The sequence below is a fragment of the Danio rerio genome, chromosome 25 (genome assembly GCF_052040795.2).
Source record: "Danio rerio strain M-AB ecotype USA chromosome 25, GRCz13ab, whole genome shotgun sequence".
Taxonomy (NCBI): Eukaryota; Metazoa; Chordata; class Actinopteri; order Cypriniformes; family Danionidae; genus Danio; species Danio rerio.
Window position 1 is genome coordinate 29,496,055 of NC_141045.1, and position 23,068 is coordinate 29,519,122.

General features: G+C 36.8%; 1 protein-coding gene and 1 long non-coding RNA gene across 3 annotated transcripts in view; both read left to right on the top strand.

The window, feature by feature from the left end:
* The window catches only part of grm8b (glutamate receptor, metabotropic 8b), a 332,946-nt gene that overhangs the window by 293,013 nt on the left and 16,865 nt on the right, over window positions 1-23,068 (top strand). For both annotated transcript variants that reach the window (XM_087311092.1, NM_001287539.1), the window contains 1 exon segment: window positions 13,507-13,753. In XM_087311092.1, the coding sequence (XP_087167218.1) occupies window positions 13,507-13,753 (247 nt within the window).
* Window positions 14,916-21,887, top strand: LOC147837855 (uncharacterized). Its single transcript, XR_015526626.1, has 3 exons — window positions 14,916-15,010; window positions 19,424-21,238; window positions 21,307-21,887. It is a non-coding gene; the product is annotated as an uncharacterized LOC147837855 (long non-coding RNA).

Genomic DNA, 23,068 nt, shown 5'->3' on the forward strand with positions numbered 1-23,068 from the left:
TCTCAGTGGTCTGTCTCTAGTGTAAATTCTCTGCCTAACAAGTAGTACCTGAGACTCTTCAATGCCCACTTTATTGCCAGTCTCTTTTTCTCAATGGTAGAATTCCAGATTCTCATGGAAGTAGCTTCCTGCTTATATATACCCCCGGCCTTTCTTGTCCCACATCTCTCTGTTTGAGGACTGCTCCCAACCCCTACTGCAGGAGCATCCATTTGCATGGTAAATGGCTGGGTGTAAGGATGGCTCGCTCCATGATATCAGACCCTGAAAACCGTTACAGAATTTCACAAGACAAGACTACAAGAATTGCTGCAATAAAACAATAAACTTTCTAGTCTGAGTAGCAGATGTGCAAGAAAGGAATTTCTTCAGCTGCCTAAGTTACACCTCATGTGCCCCCCTTTACTAATTCAATCAGAGCTGCTGTCACTGACATTCCACGACGAACCTTCACCTTCATGTGCTGTTTCTTGTAAATATATAGCTTTAACTTGTCGTGTTTGGTATGATTTTAAATGTCTTTGTGTGATTGGTAAATTGTCTCAATTTTGGAGTAGTCACTTGTATTATAATTATTGTCTGAGTTTGGGAAAAGCCTATCCTACTGAACTGTGCAATTGTCTGTCAATATTTTAATTCAATTATGAATAATTTTTTACCCAGGTGGTTATTAGTTTTTATGACCAGACAGAAGTCTTGGTGAAACTTATATTATCTTTAATTTATGGTCCTTTGTTCTGAATTGAGTATTTAAGAGAAAGGAGCGAAAATATCAGGGGGGTCTTGTGGCCAAGACACCCCATTGCAGCATGTGAGTGATATATGCTCTAAGACATATATGCTGCAACATACTTCGTTGGTCAGGTATGCATCTCCAACTCTTTGATATACTGTATCTTTGAATAATGTTGTATATTTACAGTATCATCTCTGAATTGGGTTTATGATTGTTTTATTATGTAGTTGACATAATACAATCTTACAGTGCATCCAAAAAGTATTCATAGCGCTTCACTTTTTCCATATTTTTTTTTATGTTACAGCCTTAATGGATTACAGCCTTAATGGATTAAATTTCATTTATTTCCTCAAAATTCCACACACAAAACCCCATAATGACAATGTAAAAAACAATGTTTTTAAATTGTTGTAAATTTATTAAAACTAAAAAAAAAAAAAAAATCACATGTACATTACTATTTACAGCCTTTGCTGTAAAGCTCTGAATAAAGCTCAGGTACATTCTCTTTCTACTGGTCATTCTTGAGATGTTTCAGCAGATTAATTGGAGTTTACCTGTAGTAATTTCAGTTGATTAGACATGATTTGAAAAGGTATACACTTGTCTATATAATGTCCTAGGGTTGACAGTGCATGTCAAAGCACAAACCAAGCATGAAGACAAAGGAATTGTCTGTAGACCTACAAGACAGGATTGTCTCGAGGCACAAGGCGGCGAAGGTTACAAAAAAAAATAAAAAATCTGCTGCTCTGAAAGTTCCAATGAGCACAGTGGCCTCCATCATCCATAGGTGGTATGATGTTTGGAACCACCAGGACTTTTCCTAGAGCTGGCCGGCCATCTAAGCTGAGTGATAGAGGGAAAAGGGCTTTAGCCAGGGAGGTGAACAATAACCCGATGGTCACTCTGTCTGAACTCCACCATTCTTTTGTGGAGAGAGGAGAACCTTACAGAAGGACAACCATCTGTGCAGCAATCCACCAATTAGGTCTGTATGGTAAAATGGCCAGCTTGATGCACTCCCTGCCTGGAATTTGCCAAAAGGCATCTGAAGAACTCTCAGACCATAAGAAACAAAGATCTCTGGTCTGATAAGACTAAAATTGAACTCTTTGGAGTGAATGTCAGGCGTTGCGTTTGGAGAAAACCAGGCACCGCTCATCAACAGGCTAATACCATCCCTAAAGTGAAGCATGTTGGTGCCAGCATGATGCTGTGGGAATGTTTTTCAGCAGCAGGAACTGGAAGACTAGTCAGGTTAGAGGGAAAGATGAATGCAGCCATGTAAATACTTCCTGAATGAAAACCTACTTCAGAGTGCTCTTGACCTCAGACTGGGGTGATAGTTCATCTTCCAGTAGGACAATGACCCAAAGCACATCACCAAAATATCAAATGGAGCAACAATTTCAAAAAATCTTTTATTCACATTGTCTTTTGGGGTATTGTGTGTATAATTTTAAGGAAATAAATTAATCCATTTTGGAATAAGGCTGTAACATCAAAACAATGTGGAAAAGGTGAAGCGATATGAATACTTTCAAGATACACTTTATCTGACAAATGAAATGTTATATCTGTTTTATTTTGAATTTGACTGAAATCATTATTACAAGTAAATTGTGTGGACACTTTTGTTGACCTTTGCTGTTTTACAGCCAGTGTGGACCAAACTAGAGAATCACAAATAAAGAACCAGGTAGCACTTTGTTCATAGGCCTTCAGCTTTCAGCTTTAAACTTCAACTATGCTGCTAGTTTCATCATTGGGCTAATAGGTGGACATTTACATAAGTAAAGTCTGGACTCCTGAGTACAGTTTCTGAGCATAACTGTTTCTTTACAGTTCTAAGCACCAATTCACTGACTAGGTTTACATGGTCATCAGTAATTGAATTATTTGCCTTAATCTAATTAAGACAATAATAACATTAAGGCGTTTACATGATTTGCTTTTTGAATGTTCCTTTCATGATCCTGTTTTACATGTTATAGCTCATTGTTTAGCTCATTATTTAGCTCATAATTTGATTAACGGCATTGTGTCACCGTGCTATCCGCATTTCCTCCAGAGTTTAATTTCAGGTGTTTCATGCTTAATTTGTCGACTTTAACTGCAGTTTGGCACTTTCACTTTTATTTTGGAACATTTCATGCATGCCCCCGTGACTAACAAGATATTGGATGCAACTATGAACTGCGGGAAGAGTGTTGTTTTAATGGAAGTTCATATGGAACGTGGTGAAAAGTCCTACAGTGACTACAGTTACATGGACATAAGTAATCAAATTATCTGCCTAAATCTAATTAACACAATAATAAGATTAAGTCATTCACATGAGTTGCTTTTTAAATGTTTCTTTCATGATCCCATTTTACATGTTATAGCACATAATTAGATGTGTGTGGACTATCCTGTCACAAAATGCAGCGAAAAGCCCTGCATGACAGTAATAGTTCGATTAAGGTGTTTACATGTCTGTACTGCACTTTAATAATGCCACTAAAACGGCATACTCCTCACGTCTTAATTCAATTTCTCTTTAGTTCGATTATAACCTCAATCTGATTAAATTAATTAAAAATCACTGTTTACATTGTAGACTATTAATCAGAGTATTGTCTTAATCACATACAAATCTAATTATTGGTGTCCATGTAAACGTAGTCAATCATGGTAATAGTTTGATTAAGATGTTTACATGTCTGTACTGCACTTCAATAATGCAACTAAAATCAGTATACTCCACATCTTAATTTGATTTCTGTTTAGTTCAATTATAACCTTAATTAGATTACATTAATCAAAAATTGCTGTTTACATGGTAGACTCTCAATCAGAGTATTGTCTTAACTTAACCTGGCGAGCAAGGTAGCTAATGTGGTGCCGTAAGCAATTTGTGACTGATCTGTGTATAATAGTGTGATTGTATATATATCTTTGTTTGTTTGCTGTTTATTGTTTTTGTTTTATTTTTGGTTATTTTATTATGTTGTTGGGTTTTTGGGTTATTTTGGTTTTTACTCTCGTACATTGTAAAATAACTATCACATTGCACTTATGTCAGCGAGTACCATCATTTTTTTCAAGTTTTTCTCACTTTACCATACAGCGGGAACCCACTACGAGCCTTTCTGGTTCGTCAACTTCACAAGATGGTTTTATCAAAATATTTAAAATGCCCATTAAATATATTTACCATAGACATTTATTTAGCAAACATTTATAGCCAAAACCTATTATTTATCTACCTAGTATATGTATAAACACGTTTAGCTCCACAGCAGGTATAGTCTGTGAAAAAAAAAAAAAAAAACTTCAGATTTTGTCAAATTTACAAACCTTGAAATTGAAATGTGTTAATTTGAAAAAAAAAAAAAAGATGAATAATGCACGCTTGTCATGTAAATTACAACAAGCACAACTGCTTGTTTTGAAAGTCTTGGTATGAGCCATTATTTGTAGCCATTCTCATTTAATTATACAGGTGTTTCACTCAGCTTAAGTATCCTTTAGCCTGATTTTCCATGACATTTTAGATAAACAAATTTGATAGGTCTTTACCATATATATAGTACAGTGTTAAAATCTTCTACTCAGCTTTTCTAACGTTTAATTATCATCATTTAGATTAGCATAAGTGAGTTGAGATAGGCTATTTTTATTCAATGAGGTGGCTCCACATACACAAGGGATTAGCATAACTGCAAAATGTAACATAAAATCACTCTAGCATTAATTTGAGAAACAAACACACCGAAAACAAATGTTGTGATAAACAGTTAGCCCTCGGGGTGGTACTAAATTAAAAGTTACGTAAATAGGAAATTGTTCCTTCAAATCTGACTGCTTTTCTTTCACTTCTGCATGACAAAAGACTGACTCCAAATGGAGAGAAATCTGCAGAGCGTATTTCCCGTTTCCCTTATCTCTCCCAGGCTTATTTCTTTCGCCCTCACTGATGTTAAAAAGATTATTGCAATGAGCCACTGCAATATGAGGACACAGATATGAGTGTTTTATTGAGGCATGTCTCTCTTATTCATATCACCCTGTGCTCATTAAAACTTTCAAGATTCTTTAGCGCTATTCGTGGGATGTAATTTAAACCTTGTGCATGACTTCTCATTTCTGTTTATTTTCTGCATTAACGGTCATTTTTCTTCAGCATACCTCTGAATGTCCTCAGTGGAACTGAGAACTGATTGTATATTTCACTTTAGGATTGCTTGTGTTGAACATCCTGGATTTCCTCTGAGTTCCATCACTTTGCATTGCAGTACAGCTGAATAGAGGAGAACAGATGAAAAGATGAGGAAAGGATGCCTGCCGGGAGTAATTAGACTTAGATGAGTCATCTGCAGTTTTTGAATGAGTTCCAGTTTATATATAGTTGGTTGTGTTTATTCGTTTACCAGTCGCATGCTGTGGCATTGATTTTTAAACCACTTAAGCTCTCCAAAAGATTTTTAGTTAAATGGAGTTTACCTATTCGTACAGTATGTCCTTTTTGAGTGTTTTCTCTTTTTTTTCTACTCCTGCTGTTTTGGTGCTATTGACTGATGCTGCAAATTACAAGTGGTTCATAAAAACATACACACGCATTTAAAAAAAATAATCTGAATACATTGTAGGGATATGCAATACATTCTGGATGTACTTGCAATAATTTAGCAAATAGATTATTAAGTTTTTTCCATTCAGTAATTGGAGGTTGCATGGCTCTTCTTGGTGATGGGTAGGCCCACATGGAATCTGCGCATGCAGAAATTTTCGCAGATTTCCGCAATTTTTTAGCTCATCATTGAGCCTATGTATTTACTTGTATATGTGTGTAAATTTATATCTATTCAGTTTTTGAATTCATTTTACTAATATTATTGTGATATAATAATAGTAATATTAATTTGTTCATACAGTATGATTTATTTACAATACAATTTGTAAAGTCATATTTTCTGTCTTTTAGTAGATTTATTATATCAGAGACTTGCTTTGTTTACCAAATAAGTGAATTTCTTTGGATTTCCATTGTAAACATTAAATAAAAGTTAAATAAAAGTCTAATTTACAGTAGGCTTTTTATTAAGAAATAAAAAAATCATATTTATTATTATTATTAATATGTAGGATGTTGTTTATTTTTTTATTTATTTGACTTTTGTGAAAATTCTATTTTTACAATTTGACACATTCTGCAGAAATTTTCTAACCAACAGGCCCATGTCATATACAGTACATATACATTTAATATATAAACTATACATTTTGTTATGATCTATGGCTGTGTTTATAATGGCATAAATTATTTCAAAGTGCACTGTAAAGGGAACGCATTTGTCAATATGAAGATTGCTAAAACTGAACTATAAAAATTCTTTGAAAGCAAATTAGATGGAAGAGAGATTACTTTAATGCTTTTTTAAATCATTCCAAGTTTAAATGTTAGAATGTTCTAAATGAATAGGGCATAGGGGGGATAATGGGGAATAGAACACAATCAGGAACTATGCTCCTAACTACAGCTCTAGGGGTGTAATTGCAAGTGTGCAAGTTTGCAAATGTTTCAATGGATCGACGGATTTGGGAAACGCCAAGTCAACAAACTATGTTTGTAACGACGGAACGTGCGACCTTAGTTAGCTAACAATGATTTTTGGAAATGCACTCTTGGTCAGCCTCTTTGAGGATTTGTGCTTTACCTTCCTAGAGGATAGGAATTTCTCTGATTGTGCTTGGAAACTTCAGCATACACCATCATAAAGGTAATGGCACTTTTATATGTTTTTCCATTTAGCAGACACTTTTATCCAAAGAGACTTACAAGTTTGAATAAAAGGAAGGCTTAACGTCATCAGAGAGTAGCAGTATTTAAATGTTATGAAAGCCTAAGTTAGTGTTTTATCTTTATTCAAGCATACAATAAAAAGAGAGTATGTCCTACAGGTGGTTTGTCAAGTCCACTTACCTGTGTGGAGCACACTCAGAATTGAAAATGTTTTCGAAGAAGTATGGGGTGCTTATAAGAAGGTGTCAGGTCTATATGAAGAAGAAAAGAGTGTGTCACTTACAGGCATTTATTTTAAGCACTGTATGGAGCACACTCAAAATCGCAATGTTTTGTCTGAAATATGGATTTTGTTTGGTGTTAGATACAGTAAATACATAGTGTTGTTACTGGACTTACACACTCTGCTTGCCTCTTTTGAGCGTGCCTATTCCATGGGGTCAGAGCCTTAGACCAGCCCACCTCAGTTCACGACTGACTATATTAAAATAAGGTAATATTCCATTAAGTTTCTAATGACACTTTCACGTCTTTTTTAAGGACACAACTGCTTTATAACTTCACATTTTTTTCATAAAAATGAGAACAAAGGTAGCTAAATCTCCAACAATATTCTTTAAAACTTTTTTTTTTAAATGTCCTTTCCTGCAATATGTGAATATACATTATGGGCAAAATTATTTATAGATATCCAGTCCTTTGTAACGGTGGTCACACAAAAAATAAAAATAAGATATGTACATCTATATAAGTAACCGAATCAGTATTATATGTCTTAACACTAAAAGTAAAAAAAAAATAAAATAAATAAAATACTTAGGGGAGATTCCAAACAAACAAGCCCTTTCGTAATGCAACGTGCTGAGCACTGGACCTGTTATGCCTTTCCGTTTGGAATACAGAATAAGTATTGCACTGTCATCGGCAAGACTCTTTAACCACAGTATTTCTATTGATGGCTTAATCTTTTTCTCCCTTATTTAGATTTGTGATCAAGTTATGCCAGATTTATTAATGTAGTGAATCATTGAGCAGGTGTAATATACATTATTATTAATTATTTGAATTCTTATATTCACTCAGTGACAATCCTACCTGCCCATTCTAGTTTGTTGAGCTCATGACGTGCTTGGTAACGTTAAAGGGTCTGGCTCATCACTGTTGGCAGCAAACTGGACAAGAGGCTGCTGGTGTGGAAAAGCTACAGCACAAATAAACATTCACTACATAAACGGTGGTTTGCAGACATTGTAGTTTTGCACTGCTCCTAACTTAACGTTAACTTCCCAGCCGTTTCATCGTCTTCGTGTAATGTACTCTCACTGCCACTGATTTTGATGAAAAATACACTCAGCTTTTTTATTTCTGGCCTTTTCAGCGCCACTTTTGTGCTTTTCATTATCTATTTGTCATCTCTCGAGTAACTCTCAAATGATTTTGCTGATGGGCAAGGTGCCGCTGTTTGGGGTCGAATCATAATTGCGTCATCATCAACCTGCAGGCTGCATATTGCTCTTGGGGCTGCGAGAAAATAAATAAAAAGAGCAGAGCTGTGACAAGATAATGAATAAAAAAGTGAGGCTATGGTCAAATAAATTAATAAATGAAAAAAGTGTGACTGCTGAGAGTGCAAGCATCCCCCCTCCAGCCAATCCAGCCCTGCTATTCCATCAACTCAACACATCTGTTAATCAATTAAACCTCATTTACGCACACCACTGCTAGACTGATCATGCACTGGCTATTCCAGTGTAGACTTCCTCCTCACCGTTAACCTCAACTTGGCTCCTGACACAACACATACTCCTCCACATGTCACCTTCTGTCAACATTTGCTCTCACCGAATTTGCTATCCCCAATGGTTCACTTCTTCCTACTAATCAGTTCTCATCACTTGATGCCAACGGTGCTACTGACACTCTCTGTACTACTCTGACATCTTGTTTAGACACAGTCTGTCCCCTCTCATCCAGACCAGTCTTTTGCACTCTATCTGCCCCTTGGCAATCTGATGTTCTTTGCGAGCACTGATCCAGACTTAGGACTGCAGCGAAGGCCTGATTGTGCAAGTAAATTATCCTGCTGAACTTTTCCTTTTTTTCTTCCTTTGCTAATGTGTTCAATGCTAAAATGACTTACTACCATAACAAAATAATTCAATTCAATTCAATTCAGCTTTATTTGTATAGCGCTTTTACAATGTAGATTGTGTCAAAGCAGCTTCACATAAATGGTCATATAACTGGAACAGTGTGATTCAGTAACTGGAACAGTGTGGTTCAGGTTTTAGTGTTTAAGTTCAGTTCAGTTCAGTTTAGCTCAGTTCAGTGTGATTTAATCATTACTGAGAGTTCAGTCACTGAAGAGCCAATTCATCGATGCGTAGCTCTACCAATCCTGAACCATGCGAGTCAGTGGCGACAGCGGAGAGGGAAAAAAAAACTTCACCTGATGGGAGTGAAGAAAAAAACCTTGAGAGAACCAGACTCAGTTGGGCACGACCATTTTAATTTCTCCGCTGGCCAAAAGTCTTGTGCAGAACTTCATTCGTCGTGGTTAAATAAACTCCTGCATACTGTTAAAACCTTTTAGACAACTAATAGACCAACTCTTTTATAGACCATATCATTTATTGCTTTTATTGCAAACATACTTGAACAAAATTCGACTTTGCATTTGAAAATTTGAGATGCATTGCTCGGAAATGGTTCCACCATGTCGCTGTTGTCATGCCAACGTGCAAACCTTGTCTGCCTTTGAGTTCCTCTGACTGGTCCACTGCTCTGGAACTGACATTAATGAGCACTGCTGCTTGTAAAAGTGTTAATTGTTTTATCTTAGTGATGTGAAGTTGTGATATTTTTTCGGGCTTCTCCTTTCAAGTCTTTAGGTTTTTAGTCAATTATTCATCAAGTGACAACATGTAAAGAGATGCTTGTGGGAAAGATTGACTACGTTTACATGGACATCAGTATTCAAATTGTTTGCCCTATGCTATATGTACAGATGCATGAAAAAAATTGCGATATTAGCATGTAAATAGACATGTATTCATTTTGAGTTCACTCGCTTCATTCACACGTCAAATTCACTGCATTTGTGCATTAAATTCACCTCACAATAGAATTAAATTGGAGTGATGTGCAGGGCTTCCATCTGCTGGTGAATCTAGTTTCATTGCTAAATGGCTAACATGAATTTAAATGAGAGAATAGCTGTGTTTATGTCAATAGGAAGGCTGAAAACAGCATATATATTCATTTGGCATAATGTCTGAACTCACTAGATCCTTTTCAGAAGTGCATCCAGCTCTGTGAGTTCATCAACTTCTCCAGAAACTATACCTGGATGATGGAGGCTTTCAGTGATGCTTCCCTCTGAGCCGAGCCCAGTTTAATGAACTGTTGTCCAGTGTCGGCAAGAGAATTTGACCTTAGGACAACAACAACAGGCACTACGTCATAATAATGCCCCTACAAGAGAAAACTCTTGATTGGTTAATGTGGTGCAAATGTCTGCTGAAGTTCAGTGTTTCCAACTCAAGCTATCCAACTCAACTCTATGTTGTGTAGATATTAGTACAGTACTTCAAAACATTGGTGTATAACACACGCACACACACACACGAACGCACGCATGCACACACACACACACACACACACACACACACACACACACACACACACACACACACACACCAATTTTAATATAGTAATCCACCATTATATTTTAGAAATTACTTTTTACATATTTACTGTATTATTTAGCATATTTTAAACTGTTAAATTCCAGCAACTACAGTTGCTGTTTTTACCTTAAATATTACAGATACTTTTTTAACAGTGTAACACCAAAAAAGGAATTTTTTTTAAATATCTAGCTCTGAAGTTTAACGACACACACATTAAGATTTGTCACAAATTACTGAAGGTTTTAGTTTGTATTCGTGTAAATATTCTTATAAAAAATAGTCTGTTTAAGTTATAAACAGTTTATTCAGTTTAATAAAATACTTCTGTGTAAACTACTGTGTAATTTGTCATCTTCATGTTATTTTTAGTATTTGACATTGCAGATGAGTTAGATATGCATTGAATACATATAAAGTTAGTCTTTTTAAATAAAAGTATGTTTGAGTTGACTATTAGAATAACTCAAAATGTGTTGTTTCAAGGAACAAAAATGTTGGGATTGTATCACTGCTTCATTTTGAGCCTGGAAAAACATTGATCATATTCAGAATTATACATATAAATGTCATGACCTCTGTTTCAGTCTTTCCCCAATGTATCACTCTGCCAGCATCAAGTGTTGTGGCATAGCACTAATCTCATTCTAGTTTGAAAAATACTGCTGCTGTTTGAACAATTATTGAGACTTTTGAAGGCAAGAATGTATTTCTATGATTTCAAATATTTGCTGATATTCACAAATATTATGATTTAAGCCTCTCATTCCCCACTGACTGACATTTATTTTGAAGCCTAATTGTTTGTCTCTATAGGGGTTAAATGTGAAATTAAATTTGTTTTGGGTATATCTAAATGCAATATTTGGTCAAAATCACCAGTTATTTGCTCCAAAGCATATAGATTTACTGCAATGTTGTTTAACAGCTTTATATACTAAATGCTATATGAAAACTTGCCCATTGTTATTTTTATTTTCTCAGCATTTTTATACTTTTGGTTGTTAAATGTTATTGTTTAATAAATTACATTTGATAGAAATTACAGTATTTAAAAAAACAGCTCTCTTTGAATTCCGAAAAAATTTGATCTCTCTCTTTTGTTTATTTTTTATAGTTAAAGTCTATAGCACAGGTGTCAAACTCAGTTCCTGGAGGGCTGTAGCTCTGCACACTTTAACTTTAACTAAACACAACTGATCATACTAACTGAGTCTTTGAGGCTTGTTTGATACCTACAGATAGATTAGTTTAAGGAGGTCTGGAACTAAACTCTGCAGGACTGCAGCCCTCTAGGAATGGAGTTTGACACCCATGGTCTATAGTAATTAAGTGTTTTTGCCTTGGCTTCATAGGGTTTATTTTGGTGGGTAAACTGACAGAACCCTTTGTTTTAAACTGTTCAGCACTATATTTCCGATCTGTGAACAAAATGTTTTGTCCTCACTAAGACATTAAAATTCTCAACATGATGCAATTGAACAATTCAAATACTTGTTCCAATGGCTTAGGCTCAGCTTTAAATACCATTTTCTTCAGATATGAAGTAGTACTACCTCACAAAAAAGGGTTTTCAAGACACTTTTGTGACAATTATTTTTGTTTATTTACACACTTATGTCATTGAACGGGATAAATGCAATATCACATCCCATATATACAGCCACATCGCAGTGCTACTCATGTGATATTGCTTATACTGTATAAAATTTTTAACAATGATTACCTAGAATTGGCTTCTGCAGCTTAAATCATACTATATGAAATGATATCACTTTTCAAAAGGTTATCTTAAACCAGCCTAAGCTACTTTTTTGTGGGTTTAAGATTGTCTTAGATCTTTAAAGATGGTGTCACAGTATGGCTTGTGTCCAGGCGATTAAGTAGGCCATCGGGCTAGTTTCCCAGACTCAGTTCCCAGTTCTTCAGAACCAGCCAGTTTAGTGTAGTTCTCTCTTTTAATTCTATACTTTCTTTGTTACTCTTGCTACAGTATTCTAGGAGTTCCTTTTTTTATTTTTCAGTGAGTGGGCTTATGCTTTCTGCCAGTGTGAAGACTTACATAAAAGAGTGGTAGCAGGGTCACAAGGTTAGATTTGAATTAAATCACAATTTAAAAAAGAGTTTTGTGTCCAGTCACATTTCCTTGACAGGATGGCAGCACTTTGTTGTTTCAGAGACATTACATGAAATTCTCAATCTTATGTGTTTATCTTTTAGTTTACTTCAGGACTCAGTAAATTTCTCAGTAAATTTGATTTCGGTCTCTTCTAAGCAGTAGTACGGAAATGACACTCCTCTGGCGCTCCAGATTCTCCACCCCTGACCTAAAAACCTTGGCTCATTTATTCTCAGCACCCAATTTCTCTTAATATAAACATGAAGAGCTTTATCAACTGCTTCACCCACAGGAGGCATATGTTATCGTTTACTGGTTGTTAGCCTACTGATCACTCCCACCTAAGGTAAGGAAAGCAGTAATATATTTGTTAGTGAGGCTAGTCATTTATCAAACTCTCAGATGTGGGCTAGGATGAATCGACATTTTAAATTGTCCTGCTCGGGGCATGTGATTGCATCCTAGGTTCAAGTTTTATGAATTCATTAACATTAGAATTATTGGAATTGCAGAACTATTTGACAAGAATTATGGATAGAATTTCAGTGGATTGTAGAAATCAGACCAGAACTTGATTTTAGAGGCTAACTTAATATAAATAAATAATAATCTGTTAATATAAATATATTGGCATTGTGTACAGTATGCTGCAGTATCAACAAATACTTAATCCAGTTTTGGTGCATAAAAATCATCATAACTTTTATAAAAATCCAAATTGTATGGTTCATGCCAAAGACACACTGATTACTATTTTTTAGGAGGTTTGATTCCCTGTCTTTAACTTCTCATATTAGTCACTAATAGGTAAAGTTAATTATCTAACTTTGAAAAGTTATTAATTAATATTTTTAAGAACATTCTGTTTATTTATGTTATCACTTCACAACATTCTTCACAACATTTGTAACTAAATATTTATTATTTTATTTTTTTATATCAAAGAACAAAAACAATAGTACAAATGCAAATGTAGACAACTATCAACAAAATGTAAACATCTAGTTGAAAATATGAAGTAGGAGGTTTAATTGAAAATTAGTTATTTAATTAGAATGATGTATAGTGAAACCATGACCATGCTTTTTTTTGTTCTTTACACAAACAAGGACCATTGTCATATATATGTCACCCAGGAGATTGATATCATCATCTTCTTTTTCCCTAGATGTACATTCAGACAGCTACACTGACCGTCTCTCTGAGCCTGAGCGCATCCGTGTCTCTGGGGATGCTGTACATGCCCAAAGTCTACATCATTATATTGCATCCAGAACAGAACGTGCCCAAACGCAAGCGCAGCTTCAAGGCCATCGTCACTGCTGCCACTATGACAAATAAGCTCAGCCAGCTGGCCAGTGAACGACCCAATGGAGAGGTGAAAACTGAACTCTGCGAGAGTGTGGACAATAGCGGTGAGTACAAAAATCTCATTCACACTCTCCGTACACTCTGAATAAATGTCATTGTTATATTTCAGTATTAAAATGTTTTTTTTTTTATAAATGTGCGTGGATATAAAGTGCAAAAAGTCAAAAACACCCATGGAGATATAATAATGTAGATTAACTACAATAAAACAAGTCAAAATAATTAAAATCTTGAAATGGTCAATACGGTATAACTTTTTAACAGATTTTTTCCACAAGCCAAAACACCCCTAAATTTTGTGAGCTAAAATTAAGTTTTAGGACCTAAACGTTCTTTAAGATTTAAATCTTTTCAATGAATATAAATTAATGTAAATGAAATCTATCTTTAATGATATATAAGATATCGTCACCTTAGAATTAAAAGCTTCTATCTGCACTCTAAAAGATTTTGAGATACTTAGCTTCAAAGTTTTTGCATTAAGCAAACAACAAGTGTGTAACAGTTCTCTTTCAAACAATAACATGACAGAGACCCTAAGGGTTCTCAAAATGTAAATGATCAAAGTTCTCTTACATTTGTAAATTGGAGTAAAAAACCCTGGTAAATGCAAATAGAACCTTCTAATTCTGAAAAGTCTTTTCCCACTTGGATTTATATGGTTCTATCTGGCAGATCATTCATTGAAGCATTACTTTTCAAAAAGTACAATCAAAAAATATAAGTTGGGGTTGTAACAATATGTTGATGCTTGAGAAAGTTAAATTTGTGCTTTCTATAACATTTATTTAATGTTTTAGGATGAATATTTTTTCTTGCTCAAATTAAGTAAACAAGGCTATGCTAAATGTTTTTTTTTCCTGTGCAGCTGTTTATTTGATCTAATTAATATGTTAATATTTATCACATTTTATGATTAATATGAATTATTTAATTATATGCTCCATGAATTAAATTAGGTATTTGCCCTTCAAGGCTTAATATTAAATTTAAAGACTTTCAAGAGTTCACACTTAGATATTGCTTGACAACTGTAAGCAGGTTTGGCATGCTGTCCCGGGAGAGAACCCTGAGCTCGGAGATAGTTGAGCCCAGGGCTCCCGCCAGGTCCATAGAGCATGTGAGGGGAGTACGAGATCAGGTGGTTCTCGAGAGCTCCCCTTTTTTGTAAAGGAGAAAAGAAGGAACAAGGGGTGGATTGGGGGTTTCTTCGGAAAACGAAGATAAGGGAGTAATATCTAGCTAGGCTACTTATAGTGAGTTAGGATAGATCTGATTGGCTAACTAACAAGTGTAGATAGGTGGACAGCTGCAGTCAATTATATCACGTGAACCTCTCAAAATTAGTTTAAAAACTTCACTTTAAGAGTTCACACTTAGATATTGCTTGACAACTGTAAGCAGGTTTGGCATGCTGTCCCGGGAGAGAACCCTGAGCTCGGAGATAGTTGAGCCCAGGGCTCCCGCCAGGTCCATAGAGCATGTGAGGAGAGTACGAGATCAGGTGGTTCTCGAGAGCTCCCCAAATGCATGAAGCTCGGGACAGCAGCCATGTATTCGAAGAAATGCTATATCTGGCTGCTGGATATAGTTATTTGAAAAAGAAAAGGTAAATGGGCTCCTTTGGAGCAAAGGGTGAAACAGGTTCCTGCGGGAACCTGAGCAGAGTTGGCATGGGCTGTGAATACTCCTGCGGGGGAGTAGAGACTCTTGGAGACCCCTGCGGGGGTCAGAGCCATGGGGTGGGCGGGAATCCTGCTGGAGTCATTATAAGGGAAGGGGAAGGAAGGACTCTGGCTGGAGAGGGGGGTGAAGGGGGGCGGGGACTCCGAAGGAGTAATTTGCTTGAGGAACACTCCTTGCGGAGATAGAGCTGGGAGGTGGCAGCACTATATATAATAATATATTTATATGAAACATATAGATATATAAATATATAATGGGGTAATCTAGGGTCTTGGGTGGTGGTGGTGGGGGGGGGGGGGACGTTTTTACTGACTCTTGCGAGAGTCGAAGCTCTTGGCTCTCCTGCGGGAGAGAGAGCTGTATGTGCCATCTCCAGCTGGAGTCGGGAAAAGGAATGGTCGGTGAAGCTCCAGCTGGAGGGTGAAATGGCAGTTGGGCGATGACCCCTGCAGGGTTCCGGTGCTCGGGATTAACTCCGCGGGAGTTAGAGCTTGTGGGTGACAGCACTATATATAAATATATATTTATATGCGTGGGTGCATATATATATATATATATATATATATATATATATATATATATATATATATATATATATATATATATATATATACATATATATATATATATATATATATATATATATATATATATATATATATATATACATATATATATATATATATATATATAAATAAATTTAAAAAATAAAAGATAAGTGTGAGAAATAAACAAAAATAAACAAATAAAAGCAAGGGTCGGTGACATGACTTGTGTCACAGCTAGGGGTTGGGTGAGCTATTTGGCTGGCTCCGGTAGGAGTCGGGAAAGATGAGTGGGAGGTAAAGACTCTTACTGGAGGGTGACGGGCGGTATAGGTGCTCTGGGGCTGTTCCTGCGGGAACAGAGCGTGAGGGTGACAGCACAATATATAAATTCATATTTATATGCGTGGGTGCATATAGATATAAATTTATATAAATAAAATCAAACAGAGAGAAAAATAAATAGTGCTATACTATATGTCATCATGGAATGACATATAATATAAAAAGCTAAGGCCAGGGCAGTGAGGATATACTGAGGATGAAATTGGATAGCTAATAGATGAATGGCTTCTATTCCAGCACTTAAGGAAGGAAAGCATAAGCAGGTTGCATGCTTTAAGCGCCACCTGATGGTTACAAACCTTTATGAATTTCTTTTTTCTGTTAAACCAGGAGTAACCAAACATGGTACCCGTGGGCACCAGGTATCCCACGTGTGTTGCTCACTGGCCTGTTCTAAAAATAGCTTACCATAGCTTTCTCTAATATAGAAGTAATCATTTAAAAATGTAAATATTTGCAAAGATAAATAAAAATATTGTTGCACATTGATATATTAATTACAGGGTATTTCCTACCCTGTTAAATCATTGTTGGTGACTTTGTGAGAATCGTTAACATGATCAGTGTCTTCACATGGATAAATGTTATTAATTATTACTAAAAAATTAAATTATAATTTAAAGTAAATTGAGCAACTTGTTATTTGAGAAGTGTTTATCAAACTGGTAGCCCTCCACGTTAATCGGTACCCAAGAAGTAGCTCTCAGTTTCATAGAGGTTGGTGACTCCCGCGTTAAACGCTAAAGACAACATTTTAAAGAAAGCTGAAAACCTGTAACCATTGACTTCCACAGGAAGGAATAAATACTATGGAAGTCAATGCGGCTGTCCGTAGTGCCCAGCCACAATTCATGACACTTCGTATTCTGCCGCGCTGCGGAGCGCTATTTGTACATTGATTAGTTTATTTTTGATAACGTATGAATGCGTGTGTCTGGTGTTCATTAGCCTACTATCCCGTCTTACCGTACGTTCACACCGAAAGCAGTGAGAGCGTCAAAGTAGCCGGAAGTCATTCATTTTCAATGAGAGCCGGCGGCGATGAGCAGCGCGGCGCGTCTTCGCCGGCGTGAGCGTCGAGGAGAGTTGAAATGAAGTCAACTTTATGGTAATGAGCTATGACGCGGTTTGGCGGCAAGCAATCAGAATGAAGACGTCCATCGCTTGATAGCAGTTCAGAGAACACAGACCTGTGAACTTTGGTTCCGACCACAGTTGTTCCCAAGGATTTGATTATTGCGGTCGCTGGATTTCCAATTATTTACAATTTTTTCCTACAGGAACATACATTAAATAAGTTACTGGCGAGTTACTGATGTTCATTAATGTTATATAAATTTATCTTAAAAAAGCGGGAATCTCACGCAATGTGACAGTACAAAACAGTACTGCTGCTTCAGGATATTTCAGACGTATGGACACATAATGGATAAAAAGAGCAAAGCCACACCACACGCAACTTTATCTTCCATTGTTGTATGAATTTGATAAGAAGTGCGCAACATTTTCACGCTAGAAACATGTTTTATGCAGGAATGTAACTGATATGCTGCAACGGCTCCTTTAAATATGAGATCAATGTAGCGAGTTTTGACGCTCTCGCCGCAGGAGCTGAAGGCAGAGAGCGTTGTCGCCAGGGCGGCAAGAGCGACCTTGGACGCTCTTGCCGCTTTTGGTGTAAACGTACGGTTAAGCACGCCGCGTCACCGCGCCGTCGGCGCTTCTGGTGCGCGACGCCATTCTGGCAGAGTTTGGTACAGCCAAGATCGGATTTAGAGATTGATGCTGCGAGATGAAGTAGGTGAGTGACAAAAAAGGCATCCCTGCGGGATAATGCGCATGTGTTTGATGTTCTAAGATGGAGAGCAGTTTGTGCTTAGCGTGATCTTTTCTTCTAGAATATAAAAGGGGGACTAATTGTCGATTTATTCAAGTAGCCTATTGATGCTAGAAATTCTGTCACTCCAAATTGATGCTTAAGAATTCTATAGAGTGCTTAAGCCGGAGGTTCTTCCGCGATGAGAATGCAAATATTAGAAAACCGGTCACTATTTAGCTGGAGGATATTAGGGAGAGAGAAACGGGAAACTTGTAGATGAATTAAATGCAAACGCCGTAGTTATTGGCGAGAATCCAGCGGATCGTTTTTAAGGCATACATGTGTGGGCTACTTCTGCATCCGAATGTTAAACGGACTATGAAATATAATTGTGACCTCCGATTAATGCCAGAAATCGGGTGGCGACCGAGCGTTGCATCCGTCTAGATTAGAGAGATTGCTTGGTTTACAACGTGATAATTTAAAGCATCTTCACTAGGCAGAATCATGCTGTTAATGCTGAAAAAAAGGCAGAATTATGAGGAGATGAAAGAGCCATTATTAGACGTTTTCAGAAACGTTCTAATGCTCATTTCAGTAGGGCTGATATGAATGTGCTTAACAGGGAATTGCTCTGTGATTTCTGGTTCATCGTTGGTGGACGGCTAGTGAGGTTATGGGAAGGGAGCGCCGAGATCGGCTGTGATCCAGTAGATGAAACCTGGAATGAGAAATTCAGAAAATTAGGTCAGTTTGCAAACGTAATTCAGTAAAAGCTTAAACGTGACAAAAGTCGACAAGTAATTTCTGTTTTCACTAGACTTAGCACTAGGCTGACGGCGTATGCGCCGCCGCACTAGCTGCAAGTGTGTAAAAATGAGAGGGGAAAAAGCAGGGATACGCAAGGTAGAGGGGCGGGGTACGTAGCTTGTAGGTGGTTAGGATCGCTGGAAGAGAAGGACTGGAGTTTGCACTGGAATCGGGAGCTGCAGGCTGGAAGAGGTGAGGTGGAAGTCCCAAGTTTTGCTTTATTGTCCGGAAGATTAGTTTTATTCGTGTTTAGAATGAATGATTGCTGCAATATATCCAAATCCAATATTGCTTTTTAATCCTTTCCTTGATGCCCCAGGGAGGCGAAGTGATTGCGGTTATATTATCTGTTGGGGATAGGGGGTGTGGCAGGAGCGTGTGTGTGTGGGGGGGGGGGGGGGGGTGAAGACGTGGATTCGTAAGTTTTTTGGGTTTAATGCAGTGGCTTTGAATTGTGGCCCCGGCGTCTAGGAGTTTGGAGAAGTTCAGTGACAGTCGAGTGTAGATAGGTGGCCAGCTGCAGTCAATTATATCACGTGCTCCTCTCGAAATTAGTTTAAAAACTTCACTTAAAAGAAACAATGACCAAATGAGTTTAATAAGCCCTGAAAAGTGTTTCACTGACTATATGTAAACAAATAAATATATTTCACATTTAATATATACATATAAGTCCAAAGACATGTGGTACAGGTGAATAGGTTAAGCTAAAATTGGCCATAGTGCATTTGTGTTATTGACTGTGTGGGGTGTTTCCCAGAGATGGGTTGCAGCTGGAAGAGCATCCGCTGTGTAAAACATATGCTGGATAAGTAGGTGGTTCATTCCACTGTGGCAACCCCAGATTAATAAAGAGACTAAGCCGAAAAAAAAAATTAATTAATCTCAATGTCAAAAAAGGTTTACACTAATTTTGTGCTTCTGGTGTTTCCCGCTGTCAATGGAGTAGTCCAGCGAAATGACAAAGAAAGCTGATCCTGATTGGTCTTTGCGTGTGCATTAAAAATGCTGATTGGCTCACAGAAACAACCGTATAGAGCCAAGCTAGAGTTCGACTTTGTAGATAAAACATTTTTTGTTTTTTTAAATAAAAAGTCTTAAAATGTAAACATCTTATAAAAAAAACATCATATAGATGTAAAGAAGAGATGAATTAAGTTGTCATTTATTAAGAATATGACAATAACTCAATTTTGACAAAATGTCAAATAGAACCTTATAATTCTAAGGTGACGATATGACATTTTGGTTTCATTTTAGGGCAACATTAACAGAATTATCTAACCATTACCCACACTACTAGATTAATAAACTAATTAGCTGTTCATAATTAGTAAGGTAGAAGTTTAAAATTTGGGAAAGATTAAGGATGCAGATTAGGATCATGCTTTATAACTACTAATGAACAGTTAATATCTTAAAGGGTCACGAAACACCAAAACACATTTTTTGAGCTGTTGACAGTCGTATATGTGTCCCACACTGCTAAAAACACTATTATGACACCTATATTTCACTAAAAAGTTTAAATTGGTTGTTTTTGCGTTATTTCAAGCAAATTCGTACTTCCGGTTTGAAACGAATTTTTGAAGCCGCGTCATGGTCATGACATAATAGCGTTGTATTCCAGCGTGCAGACTGGGCGTCTGTGCCAGAGTGTGTCTTATTACGTCTTACAGTGTGATGCATTAATGCATGAGTAAGGCTTGGTTCAAACCAATCAGCGCGCTCTATTGTCAACTTCATTAATATTCATTACTGTCACAGTGTTTACACGAAGAGACGCCACGTTGTGTTGGCAAAACAAGAGTGAAGTGTTGCTTTTATTGTTTGCTGCAGTTAAGTTTTGTTTTCATTTTCTCTCTGTGAGAGCTTATCTGGAGTCACGTGAGAATTAACAGTGTACGCGACGCTCGACAACAATAACTTACGTGTCTAAGGAAGATTATTGTTTACCTGAGAGCTGTTCTCATCTGCAAACGCAGAGATCCGGATTCGCTTGTAGTATTCTCTTAATAATGACGCGGCTCTAGTTGCTGTGGATTGTCCTGTCTCTACAGATTTGGTAAGTGAGCGACCAGTGCTCTTTGTTTATTCAGTTTGTTCGTATCGAACTAAGTCAACTATTGCACCGAGTGTAAACATGTTAGCACCACAACCAAACTTTAACCTCGTGTTGGGTTTTTACCGCATTTTGTGATCGGAATAACACACGCGGCTTTCTGACGCTACCAGCCGTGTGCATCTAAGTTTCTGGGAAATGCGGAGGTTTTTTTTCTCTCATTCGGTATCAAACATTGCATGAAAAATACACGCTTAGAGCAGTTCCTCGAATCAAATATCTCGTTTGTCGCGAGGGGCATGAATGAATTCCCTGAATGAAAGAGCCAAGTTCCTCGAATCAAATATCTCGTTTGTCGCGAGGGGCATGAATGAATTCCCTGAATGAAAGAGCCAAACTGAAGTTAAAGTCCACCATTTAATAATTTGGCAAATAATTCCACTACAGATGTCCATGTAGGTTAAACACCATCACTTGCTACTGTGTGTGTGTGTGTGTGTGTGTGTGTGTGTGTGTATGACCACTTTTCTTCCTCCGACACTCCCCCCTAAACAGAGCTGGACACGCCCACTTTTCTGACTTTTTCCAAAGTAGAGGTGTGAAAACACCCTGCTGAAACGAGGGGGTTTCATGGCCCTTTAAATAAAAGGCAGGTAATAGGTGACTAGTAGTTAATAGCATGAATTGTGACTCAAACTTGCATTACTGATATAATTTTCCAATAAATTCTGGCTGGTACAATATTTGAAAATTATATGTATATATATATATAAACCTTTTCAGTTCTAAATATCAAAATTTTCCAAAATTGTGAGAACCTTGGTTATTTGGGGGTGGGAGTCGAACTTAATAGTAAAGTTATGTTTGACGTATAGACGAAGTTATTTTTGACCCCTCTTAACCAAACTTACAAAAAAGAAAACGAAAACAGTCAAGAAAACAAGAAAAAAAGTAAATGAAAGTATATCATATAGATCAGGAGTGTCCAAACGCGGTCATGAAGGGCCGGTGTCCTGCAGATTTTAGTTCCAACCTGCCTCAATACACCTAGAAGGATGTTTCTAGAAAGCCTAGCTAAGAGATTGGTTAGCTACAGATGTGTCTGATTTAGGTTGGAAGTACCCAGATAGCAAAATACACTCGGGCCAGTTCCGGCTAGATTGTCGCCTGCCGGAGACTAACCCCTCGGCCCAACTTCGGCTGCCGGACTCGGGCCGGATGCCTGTGGACTCACTGCCCGATTCCGGCCCGAATCAAGCGGGCCAGATGCGGCGGCCTTAAGCGAGCCGACGCTGCGCATCCGCGCCGGAATCGGCGCGAGGGTAATGTGCGCTGCGGCCCGGAGCTGGCGCGACTCCGTATTTATACACCTTATAAAACCTTTTGGTATAACATTGGTACTTGATATATGGTATTACAACCATTTGAATTTATATAACAGCAAACACAGGCTATAATTTAAACACAAAGTGTAAGCACTGCGTTTAACCTTTGAATAAAGTGCAAACTGCATACATATTCTGTAACGAAAATAATCAGACAAATGACAAAATAAATAAATGTTAAACGTTTATTGATTGCATGAAAAAAATAGTACTAAAATTTTATAAATAATTTTGTAGTGCACAAGAATATCAATATAAAAACAACAATAAAACAACACAATAAAGACACACAGAAAGATTTAAACAAAAACTCAAAAAATTACACACAAACACAGATGTTTTTTAAAACAACCCTGTTTTCCCAATACACTTGAATTCAAAAATTTGTAAAAAAACAGCAAAATTTTATATAAACCTAAATATAGAAACCAATTTAAGATATAGCAAGAAACATCTTAAAAATACCAATGCAATCCGTAAAATATCCAAGTCAAACTTGTAAAAAGTACTGCAGAATTCTGAAGAAACATCTTGAAACATTTTTTAATAAAACATTAAAATAATAATAAACAAACATATATATATAATTGCAGAAGTATAAAGTAAAACTTTTTTTTAAATAAACTTGAACAAAACCAATTGCACAAACAGCAAGACATGAGTGAGATGATTATACATTTTATATATATACACGTCTTGTGCAATTT